Source organism: Clupea harengus, chromosome 18 (assembly GCF_900700415.2).
Source record: "Clupea harengus chromosome 18, Ch_v2.0.2, whole genome shotgun sequence".
NCBI classification, from domain to species: Eukaryota; Metazoa; Chordata; class Actinopteri; order Clupeiformes; family Clupeidae; genus Clupea; species Clupea harengus.
Window position 1 is genome coordinate 12973294 of NC_045169.1, and position 12311 is coordinate 12985604.

The window sequence follows — 12311 nt, forward strand, 5'->3', positions numbered from 1 at the left end:
GAGATGATCTTTAACTCTCAGGGGTCGTCGAATAAAACACTATTACACAATAAACCACTTCAGAACTGCAAGTCTTTGTCTTAGAAACATCAAATTAACACCCCTAAAAACCTTGAATTATCTACTATTCAAATATATATAGGTCGAAAACCAAATGTATTTTTACAGCTTTGTGAGGGGAAAAGAATGCACATTTCAGTCTCTGGGCCAAAAAACAGACCCACCCATTAGCAAAGAGAGCTATTCATGTGATGACAGGATGATCAATTGGCTGTTGGCATATCAACATCGTAGCAGCGTAGCGTCAGCCACTGGCAGAACTAGTCACCACAATGTTTGTGAGTTAACAAATCACACTTACTTGTCATAAACAGAAACCTCTGTGTTTCTTGTGTTTTGTGTTGGATTATTGGTCGTGGATCATTCAAATCAATTAAAATAGCACAAATCGGCACTAGCTAGCAGACTTGTTGCTTGCTTACATAAACCTACCTTGTGGGGCACTTATAATAAAGGTCTTGAGTGTATTCATATTTACAATGCCAATAGGATTCGTTTGGCAGACATCCAGTTCCTTTGTCTTTAGATAGCTAGCATAGCATAGCTCTTCTTGTGACCGTGCTCACTGAAGGCACTCCGTTCAGGAGTCTCCTTCATTTTACTCAGATTAAATACTATGTACAGCTTCAACATGAGCAAGAGAACCTGAGGAGATTGCCTGATTTTCTGTGCCGAAAAGAGAGTTGGTGAAATATAGTGAAATATAAAGGGCAGTGGAAGTTGGGTGAAAATTAAGTGGCGAAGAAATTATTGTGTAATAATTTATAGCAGTAGAATAGTTGTAGCTTTGTCAACTATGGCAGTCTGTCTTCTCAGTCAGTATATAAAGAAACCCTCTGTTGGTGGACATCATATTGCAGTCAGCTGTATCGGACACTCATTTTCTACACGCATGTTTTTATCTCTCTTTCCTAATTGTCATCACGGTATATCCCCAGTATATCCCCATTTATAACTTGTCATCACAGTATATCTCCATTTATAACAGGTGCTTTGCTTATTATCTTACAGAGTCATTCTAAGTAGACTCCCAAAAGATTTTGGGGTTTATCAACATTTTGTATCGGTGCAGTAAAAATCAGGAGGCTATCAGTCTGTTGTGTCGGGGCAGAGAGGGTAAATATCAGTAGGCTATCAGTCTGTTGTGTCGGGGCAGAGAGGGTAAATATCAGTAGGGTAAAAGTGTCAAACTACCTCAAAGGTGCCTGACAGCCCTCAGACATACCTTTAATTTAATTTAATTTAACCACGCCCTTACTTGCTCCTTTAAAGAAATGTCATGAAGATATGTGATACAAGTCATGATTCAGATCTTTTCCTGAGTTCATCGAAATTCAAGGGATTATTAAGGAGTTGATGTTTACAGATTGAAGACTAAGTCTTATAATGATCCTATCCAATGACCGATATCTTATAGGTTCAAAGTATCTTTCAAGGCCCTACTCAAAAGATCTATGTATGTATATGTGTATACACTATGTATAGTGTACTTAGTGGGAACCCTTTGTATACATATACAAGCATACGAGTGAACACTAGAGCAAGAGTATTGTTGGAAATTGATGTATTTTAAAATGCACGCTTTCATAATAATCAAGACCTTTGTCAGGTTTTTAATGGCACACACGACACACTGGAACACACACGTGCATATATGGAGGCGACACAGGACACACACACACACACACACACACACACACACACACGCAGGTAAGCCTGATGTCGCGGTGAATTTATTTTCTGCTTTTTCCCATCATGGACTGTCCTTCCTCAAGGACCCCCCAGGAGCAGTGGGCGGCTTGTAGCGCCCGGGGACCAAGTGAAGTGAACAGCGCCCCATGTGGGAATCGAACCCATGACCTTCTTGCTGTGAGGCAGCAATGCAAGCAGTGCAAGCAACTGAGCCACCGTGCCAGACAATGACATTTCCAACTGTACCACTAAAACACACCAGTTAGCACGTTAGCATGCTTTTGTCAGTGCCAGCTCAGATGTTGGAGGTATTTGCAGGGTTTTTGTACATTGCCTATAAGTAGTAAACTAACTTAGACTTAGACCAAAACCCCTTACTGCGGCTTTAAAAATAGCAATGTTTTGTTTTGTGTGTCTCGCTTGTACAAACAATTAAAATAGGAGCTGTGAACTGTTGAGATAAGAGTCTGTCTCTTTGTCTGTTTGTAAACAGTTCCACACAGTCGCTATGTATTAGTAGGTTAGTAACAGTAAAAGTAAAAACAAAAAGTTGAAGTAGAGACAAAAACACACTAGTGATCATGTACATACTTTGATAACTATTTATGTACAGATTAAAGATAATTTAAGGTGTAAATTAAGGGGGTTCTGATTATGGATTCTGATCGTGTGTGTGTGTGTGTGTGTGTGTGTGTGTGTGTGTGTGTGTGTGTGTGTGTGTGTGTGTGTGTGTGTGTGTGTGTGTGTGTGTGTGTGTGTCATTGACATAGGCTTTGACAGGAGACAGAAGGAGCCCACCTCCTTGTTCTAATTGAGCTCGTCAATGTCTCTGTGTGATCTTGTTTACGACTTTGATTAAGCAATTAGCTACACAGAGAAAACTGACACTGTATTTGACAGGGCTTTGAACTTCACAACGGGCAAGCCTTTTGTTTTTCCATCACACTGTGTGTGGTGTGGTGTGGTGTGGTGTGGTGTGTGTGTGTGTGTGTGTGTGTGTGTGTGTGTGTGTGTGTGTGTGTGTGTTAAATGGTTTATGTCTTTGACCCTGGGATGTTTTCCACCCTCTGAGTGACAGATGTCTGTGGACGTTTGGTGTGTGTGTGTTAGTCTGTGTTTGTATGTGTGTGTGTGTGTGTGTGTCAGTCTGTGTTTGTGTCCGTCCTTGTCTCCCAGGCCAACCACACTGTCCCTGTTCAGTATTTATAAGCAACATGACTCAGACCACAGCTATTCCCTGCGTCTCAAAAGAGCATCCACAAATGATTGTAGCTCAAAATTCTTCACTTTGTACGGTTTTATTTAAAAATGTACTTAATAGTTTTTTTTTGTCAAAAAAGAAGATGCCTCTGAACTTCTGAAATGTGATGTAACTGTGAAGATAGGACTAACGAACCCCAAAACAAATGTTCCCCAAATTCACTGTGTGTGTGTGTGTCTGTGTTTGTCTGTGCACTAGCCTCCCCATCCCTCGTCATCTAGAGATTTCCACACTCTAATCCCATTCCCGCAGGAGTAGAGTAGTCTGACACTGCAAGAGATTGTCTTTGTTTGTAACCTGGGTTACGTGACTGTCCCAGTGAGGCTCAGCTGTGGCCTTTCATAAGAAATCATGAAAGTCACTGGTAATCATGTTTGTTTTCTTCCATCTGCCTTTCTGTCATGCTCACTCTCTCTGATGTGCTCTCCCCTTCAACTTCTCCCCAACTTCCTCTTCCATCTCCCCTCTCCTTCCTCCCTCCTCTCCTCCACCTCTCTCTCTCTTTCTCTACCTCTCATTCTCCACTTTTTATTTTCTCTCTCTCTGCCCCTCTCTACTTTTCTCATCTTCCTCTGTCATTCTCTCATTCTCTGTCTATCCATCCCTCCTTCTCTCTCTCTCTCTCTCTCTCTGCTCTCTCTTGCTCTCTGTCTCTCTCTGTGTGTCTCTCTCTCTCTCTCTGTCTCTCTGTCTGACCCTATTAGGTGGTGTGAAGGTGCGCTGTGAGTACATGCCCCACCAGGAGGGGGTGCTGTGTGAAGAGCTGACCCTGGTGAGCGAAAGCAAGGAGGACGCTCATGTGCGCATCAAAGTGCAGGCCCGCGTTATGGGTGAGTGCCTCTCTCTCTCTCTCTCTCTCTCTCTCTCTCTCTCTGTCTGTCTGTCTGTCTGTCTGTGTGTCTGTGTGTCTGTGTGTCTGTGTGTGTGTGTGTGTGTGTGTGTGTGTGTGCGCGCGCATGTGTGTCTGTGTAGTTTGTTTATGAGTCTGTGAATTTGGTTAATATTGTGTTACTTATGTGTTAATACACACATATATGTGTGTGTGTGTGTGTGTGTGTGTGTCCTTTTTCAATTCTCAGAATAGACAGTATTGTGTGTTCTACCATGCCCTTAGGACAGTGGTTCTCAAAGTGGGGGGCGTGCAAGGACCTCGAGTGTGTGGTCGCGGACGGCTAACTTGCGTATTATGCATAGTCTAAAGGCAGATTTATACTCGGTTTTAACACATAAACGTAACATTTAAGTTACATAAACGCTGTTGTAAGCCCCTTTAAGCAGTCACGTAACACGTAAGTGCGTCCGCCAAAATGTCTCACTATGCAACAAAAACCACGGCGTTCCCACGCAGCCCGCAAAGACTCTGATAGGCTGCTAACCCCATCCTTTCAGGAGTCTCACATTTCCGGTTTCATAGCATAATACCGCCATTTTTAAAGGCCAAGGCAAGACTAGAATGTTTTTGAATCATGAATAGCCTGCAGACTGTCTCACAAGCCTCTTCTTGTTGATTATGAACAAACATAACAGAAGAGGTCCGAAGATATGAGCATCTTTACAAACCCTCTTTAAACACTTATAAGGACGCTCAAATGACCGCAAATTCATGGAGAGAATAGGCTACTATCCCATTCTCACAGGAGAAATCAGAAACAGCAATCTGAGCATATTTGTCAAACGCGATAGAAGATACTGCTCTGATATATTCCTATTCCATACTGAATATTCTGTTTAGATCAAAGGTTTGTTTTGACATCCCGTCATATTTCAGATGATCGTTAGGTGATAGGCTATACTGTGTTGACATTTAAAAACCGTTGACTGCGATTGTTTGGAAAGAACGCGCTAATTCACCGAACAAATACTTTCATATTCATTTTCCACCACTTGTTAGCCATGTCATCCATTCATATTGATGTGAATCAATCAATTTCACCCCTGAGGCAAGCGATAGAATGGAGCCTGGTCTGCTCAAATGCAAAAGTTAACATTAACGTGAAGTGGAGTTAATTTGCGGCCAACACCATTGTATTACAAGCACTGACATTCACTCATGATGAGAAGGTACACATGGCGATTCTCTCGCCTTCTATCTTTCATCTTTGAATAATGTAACTTATAAACACAGCGTTTTAAAGCGCTGTGTCCGTCATTAAAATATGTATCAATAAACGAACTTCTGCATCATGTGATCTGTCTTTTTTCGCCACTGGTACTGGTACTTTTATATTCATTTTTCGCCACTTGTTAGTCATGTCATCCATTCATATCGATGTGAATCAATCAATACTAATACAACTTTAACTGTGATAGCAGGTGCCCGTTGGTAAATAGCCTATTTCACATTGTATTTGCTTAAAACACACAGATGTAGGCTACTGTCAAATCAGAAAGAAAATCAGCTGTCACTCGGCTATTACCTGACCAATAGCCTACCTTTCAAACTCGGTGATAGTATTCACAACTAATTTGTCCTTCATTCTACCAAATATGATTAAACGGCATATGTTATTGCACACGTGAGGCAAGCTGAGCCCGGTCTGCTCATTAACGTGAAGTGGAGTTAATTTGCGGCCAACACCATTGTATTACAAGCACTGACATTCACTCATGATGAGAGATTATCTCGCCTTCTATCTTTCATCTTTGAATAATGTAACTTATAAACACGTCGTTTTAAAGCGCTGTGCCCGTCCTTAAAAGATGTGTCAATAAACGAACTTCTGCATCATGTGATCTGTCTTTTTCGCCACTGGTACTGAATTGCCAACCTTTGTATTTCGTGTAACAAATGTATTCATTTTCCTTTGTCCCGCTGCAATAAATACGCTTACTTCACTCAACATTCAGAAGGGAAAGGGAGATAACCCCGGAGTTAAGAATATAGATCACTTCGGCTCTGGAGCAGTAAACAAAAGTCTCCCCTGTAATCTCAGACTACGATTAGCAGGAAAGGTTAACAACAGGCTAATTAATAAAATACAATACTTAATAGACTAACAATCCAATATTTATTTGTTTGAGTGTTGTTTAGTGCAATGGGGGTGTATGATCGTTATTGTCTATAAAGTAAGGCATTTTCAACAGAAAAATCTCCCGTTCATCGTGTCCATTCGCTTCATGGGGTAGGCAAAAAAACGTTACTCCACCTACTGTTCTGGCGTTGAATCGCTTTGCAACACGCACAACCCTTGGGGAACCTAAAGGAACTATAAATCAAAACAACTGCGTTTATGTAACTTACGTGTAACTTACGTGTTACGTTTATGCGTAAAAACCGAGTATAAAAGACCCTTAAGGGGCACACGACCTCGCAAGTGGGGGGTGTGGCCACTGACCTCTCACTCGCAAAATGCAAGGGACGTGAATTAGTTACGTCCAAGTACTGTAGAACAGCTTGGGGGCCCGGCTTGGAAGGTTTGAGGAACCCATACCTTAGGATGCAATCAATTGTATTGTCTGCAAAGAAGGAATTGTTAGTGCTGTGAAATATTGTATTGTCTTCTTGCGCCCTCTTGTGGTCAGAATATGTAATTGGAGAACATCAGAAATATTGAAACACAATTGAGCCAAATTTTCTTGTGGTAGAAAATTAGGGGAATTAAGACAAAAGAAAGAAATATGTTGTTTCCTTCATGTTTTTAAAAGTGTTACTGAGTTGAATTTTGTTCACTGAACCCCCCCCCCCCCCCTTCTGTTTTTTTCTCATTTGTTTTCTCTCACTCCCTGCCTCCCTCGTTTCCTTCCTTCCAGATCGTCACCATGGCACCCCGATGCTGTTGGAAGGAGTGAGATGTGTAGGGGCTGAACTAGAGTACGACTCTGAGCAGAGTGACTGGCAAGGGTTTGACTAAAACATGCGCGCACGCACACACACACACACACACACACACACATGCACGAAGACACTCAGAGACCTGTTCTCTCTCAATCAAACACAGTGTTTAACTAACACCTGCACAGTTACACTTCCCCTCACGTACTAACAAACACACACACACACACACACACACACACACACACACACACACACACAGACACACTCACTCACATACCCACACACACCAGTGCCATACATTCTGCCACATCAGTACTGGGCAAACTCTTTCTCTGTGCTTCTCATAATGAGTTACTTGCTATCCTGTGACTTTGTACTGTTCACACAGCCCTGCGCTGGGAGGACGGAGGGCAATAAGAACACTGATCTCTGAGTTCAGCTAAGGGTTGTTCCCCTGCTTCAATCTTCAATCTGTAATGACTGGCTTTTTTATTTGGTTTTATTAAAAATTCTCAATATGTATTGATTATCCAATGAAGAAATATTATATATATATATAAAATCAACTGCCTCCCGCTCCCTCCGGTGCTTTGGAAAGACACACAATCAACTGATAAGTCCTTCAGCGTCTTGATATTTTTACCAACTGCCCACCAGGGGGCACCAGACACCACGTATTCAAGTCAGGTGTCATTGGCGCTTCACTTTATTTCTTTGCCAGTAGGGGTCAGCATAGCTCTTAAAATGTTTTTTTTTTCTACTAGGGTATGTGCTTGCTTCAGCTTCTTACTTTGTGACATCCTAGACAATTTCTTATTGAAAGATAGTGTTTCTTGACCAATGTATGGTCAAATAAGGACTGTGATATTATACTGGTAATTTCCATTATGAAGTGAAATCGTGTAGGTCATCAGAACCGCTTTGCTCCCAAATGAATACACTGTAGCATGAAATCACCACCATTTCTGGTCCCTGGCAGGGTTAAGCCTTGTCCAACTTGTCAGTTACACTGGATATCTTTGGAACCTAGGGTGGATTTTGGACGAGGCCGATGATCTTCTGTGGTCAGTCGGCTTGAGTTGTACTCTGTGGGGCTCTTTCTCTCTGGTTTCTGGCCGCAGAGAGAACTCTGGCACCATTTAATTTCCATTTTGATTGGTCCGTTACCGCTGGAGATATCGGTTCAGTTAGAGCAGAAACTATTGGTCCATAACCGCCCAAGATATCCGTTCCGTCAGAGCTTCTCTGCATGAGCAGAGCCTGTCCAGGGAACAGTGTTGTGTGTGTGTGTGTGTGTGTGTGTGTGTGTGTGTGTGTGTGTGTGTGTGTGTGTGTGTGTGTGTGTGTGTGTAAGCAGAGCCTGTCCAGTGAGCAAGAAAAAAATAAACAAGTGTTCCAGCCCACCACGTGATTTAAGGCCCGAGAGACCAAGGAGTGATACTCGCCACGAGACAATCGCATCCTTTAATAATTGCAATCACCAAAAGGGACTGGTGATTATCCCAGAATGCATTGCTGCTCTCCACAAAGGGAGTTCCTTGACTGGGCTACTGAGGAGCTGAAGATTTATTTGGGGGGGTTTTTTGGTCTTTTTTTTTTTTTTTATCATGACATTTTTTTTAATCATCACAAGTGCCTTTGCCCATCTTTATTGTTTTACAGCCATCATTGCCGTCATCTTTATACCAGTTAGGCCAGAGGTTCAGTATTCTCTGTTTTACAGCCATCATTGCAGTCATCTTTATACCAGTTAGGCCAGGGATTCAGTATTCTCTGCTAGCTGCCAAATTCCATGTTTTCCATTGGCAATGTACAGCCAAGGAAACCCAGGTTAAAACTAAACCTTAGCTAAAGTTGAATCTGCTGACCCCACTGCCCTTATTTACTGGTGTGAGATCAGTTCCCTCTAAAGCCCATCCCGTCAGTTTGCCATCAGTAATGACAGAGGAACTGATCTCAGACTAATGGATGATGTGCTCTGTTTCCCTGGAGCATTTTCAGTCATCTAATGCCAAGCGGTACATTTTCTATTCTGTACTATTCAGTACACCGAAATCTTATGGTCATTGTCTCCCAAACTCTCAATTTGTCTTGTATTTCTCTTTGTCTCTTTTCTCTCTATATTTTTTTCTGTCTGTCTCTTTTTCTGTTGTTTTCTGTTTTTCTCTCAGTGCTTTGAGGACACCACCTCAAAGAGAGGTCAATCTGCCACCATATAATGTACTGTTACGAGCCTTACTTTTTAAACGGCATAGCTGTAGACATGTATGTAATTTTCTATTGTCCCTATTGTCTATGTCTGTATACTGAGGTGATGTTGCCATTTAGGGTCCTCTGAAGTTCTGTGTTCTGTTAAATCAGCTGAGGATGTCTGCTAACAAGAGGTGTATGATATTTATTTTACTCGAAAGGTCTAGTTGGACATTAAACGAATGTTTGTTTGAACTTTTATGGCCGCTCTGTGTGAATGCACGCCGTGTTTTTGTCCGTCTGTGGCGTGTTGCCATGGTTTTTTGCCTGTGTGTTTCTCTCTCTCTGCTTTTCTGAGAATGTTCTCCCTTTTAATCAAATAAAGTTGATGGTTGCCTGTTCAAACTTGTGTCCATGAATCCGAATGTTTGTCCTCATTGTATAATCCTTAAAGGTGCAGTGTGTTGGTCCCCATTGTGTAACCCTTAAAGGTGCAGTGTGTTGGTCCCCATTGTGTAACCCTTAAAGGTGCAGTGTGTTGGTCCCCATTGTGTAACCCTTGAAGGTGCAGTGTGTTGGTCCCCATTGTGTAACCCTTAAAGGTGAGGTGTGTAGGATTTAGTTGCATCTAGTGATGCAGATTGCAACCAACTGAATTCCCCTCCCTCAGCCCTTTTTGTCCAGTCGTGTAGGAGTGAGCAATGTACGCGTCCGATGTCGGTAGGTACTTCCGAAATGATGTCATCGCCTACGACCACATTGAGTAGCCGTAATACGTCAAGTGATGAGGTGACTTTAGATAGATATTTGAAACTTGTATTTAGTTATTTAGTCTGTAAAACAAAAGGTCATAGCTTCCATGGACTGTGAATTGTGAAGTTTGGCTATGTTATTTGTTGGTTGACACGAGCTCCAGAGCTGTTTTGCTTAAAGTGTTAGCAATCATTTTCAGCAGCAGTGGGCTGATCTCTGTAACGTCACTGGAACTTTTGGGTCCAAATGACAAAGATAAATTCTAGTTATGGTGAGATATTTCTCACCATTGAAACGGGTGGCCAGGTTCTAGCTAAAGCTATCAAACAACAAATTACATTTAAATTAAAAAGAGGACCATTGCAACAAGGGAGCCTCTATTTGGTTAGAAGTAATGGACGAATAGATGGCGTAGACTATGAGTCTTCCTAGTAGAACTTTTGTCTAAGCTATCATTTCTAGAACACAACCAGTTAACGTTCCACACACACTAGAGAATATATTTTACAGGCTTTTAACTGTGTTCTACGTTCTATACATCTTTCAGTCATGCAGCAGAAATGACAAATTCAACAATTTGAAGTATTCAGTGGGTTTTTTTCTGAAGAGAAAGGAGCTCTAGATGCGTACTGAATTCAGGGGATGGCTTTGAGCCATGAGGTGTGAGACTTTTCCAGGACAGACAGGACCGAAGTTATAGCAGACACACGCTTCCCGAAGCATTTTAAATCCGCATTTATTTACTTATTATTATTTATTTATAAGTACTTTTTCTGGCAAGTTAACTTTTCTCCCAGAGGTGAGGTTCAAGGTTAGGAGGAAGCTTGATGACCTTGATGACATGAATCTTCGATCATAAAAGGGTACAGCGCGCATTTCAAAACCCTTGATGACATGAATCTTCGGTCATAAAAGAGTACATTTCAAAACCCCTTTATTCTCCAAGGTGTATCTCTGCCAGCGTTGTTCATATGTAAACCCTTGTGCGATTGGTCGGGATCTGTTCTGAACTTAAACCTAATTCAGATTGATGTTTCAACAGTCAGATGAATTCAGTAGACTCAGTACAACACTGGTCTCCCTCTCGCTTCCTCACACTAGTATTCCACCCTACATAGAGAAGTTATTACTTGCCCACACGACTCAGTACAACACATCAATCCAGAAAGAGTAGGTGGTACGCTTTAATTTATCAACACATGAATAGTCCTGGAATATTTAATAATAACTCTGAAGAGTGTTGATAACAGCTTCAGAAGAACTTGTTAATTTCTGTTGTGAATAGCCCTAACACACACACACACACATATATACACACAGTAGCAGGATGTCAGTGCTAACTGATGGACTTAATTTGTCTCACACAGTGAAAGAGAAGATTACACGCCTGGAGAATTAGGGTTATTAGTCTCCACTCTGATGTGTGCATCTGACGCGTGCTCTTTCTTGGTTGTAGTCAAGACGTACACTTTTAGAGCTGCTTTTTTGAGCAGAATCTCACCAAGTAGCTCCCTGGGGCTTTAGACTAACCCTCATTTATGTCCTCTGTCCTCCTCAGGGCATACATGTGTCTTTCTGACACGCATTGAAATACTTCAAATCATCTTGTCATTCGTTACCATCTAGTCATTCGAGTCCTTTCGCTTAACAGAAGTAGGGGAATACAACTTTTCCATCCCGACTTTACTGTGATCGTGTAAACTGGTTATGAAGCACAGGGCAAACTGTCATCGTTTGTTTTTTTACAGGGGAGCAGGTGCGCTCGACTCCAGTTAAGCGTATTTGCTTGAGAGTGCGGTTTTCTCTTTATTACCATGGTTTTTTATTTTGCCATAGAAATCAACACTATGTCTGCATGGGAGCGAATGCACTTAGGAGCCTCATTGCATGTTTCTAATTATGCTGGAGGAAACACAAACAACACAAATCATAAGGTCTCATCATTTGTCTTCTCGTGATATACATTCCCTTACATTTGAGCTATACCACTGCTCTACATCACACTCACACACACACACACATAGAACTGCGCTACACAGCCCCACCTGACAGGTCAGTTGTCCCGTAAGTGCTGGGGAGGCTGCCCCTGATGTTGAGAGCGCCGGGTCGGACCCCTCTGAGCCGTGTATGAGGCATTTCGGTGTGTCAGTCACCGGCCACTAGAGGCGGAGACATTGTTGACTCTTGGGGACGCATCTCCGGGGCAGGAGGGCTCTGGAACCAGCAGTTGTGGGACACCAATGGGCTGTCGCTGGCACAGCAGCATCTCCCCTCGGTTTGCGATGACTCTGTTGATGCGGAGGCTTAGAGAGCCTCCTGGCCGACGGTCCCCCTCATGCCAGTGGTGTGGAGTGCCACAGCTTCAGTGCCCAGAATAAGCCTGGCTTCGTACACATCCATCAAGGCTCCTAAACCTGGCCAACAGGTCCAGCCCGATGATGATGCATGGGCCCTGGATGTCGGGCAGCCAGGACAGGTCGGGGGGCGCTGTACCAGCAACATGGTTTTACCTGGCTGAGTAGTGGCATCATCCCCGGGTCCTGGCGCGGTGGAGGAATCAGCAACCTGGCTCCATGCCAG

The 12311-nt window shown here is 42.6% G+C and overlaps 1 protein-coding gene across 4 annotated transcripts in view; it reads left to right on the forward strand.

The window, feature by feature from the left end:
* c18h20orf27 (chromosome 18 C20orf27 homolog) overlaps positions 1 to 9383 on the forward strand; it is a 27100-nt gene extending 17717 nt beyond the window's left edge. For all 4 annotated transcript variants that reach the window (XM_042710413.1, XM_012832454.3, XM_031584846.2 and 1 more), the window contains 2 exons: positions 3718 to 3843; positions 6764 to 9383. In XM_042710413.1, the coding sequence (XP_042566347.1) occupies positions 3718 to 3843; positions 6764 to 6864 (227 nt within the window). In that variant the 3' untranslated portion in view covers positions 6865 to 9383. The remainder of the gene's footprint in view (positions 1 to 3717; positions 3844 to 6763) is intronic.
* The last annotated feature ends 2928 nt before the right edge of the window (positions 9384 to 12311 follow it).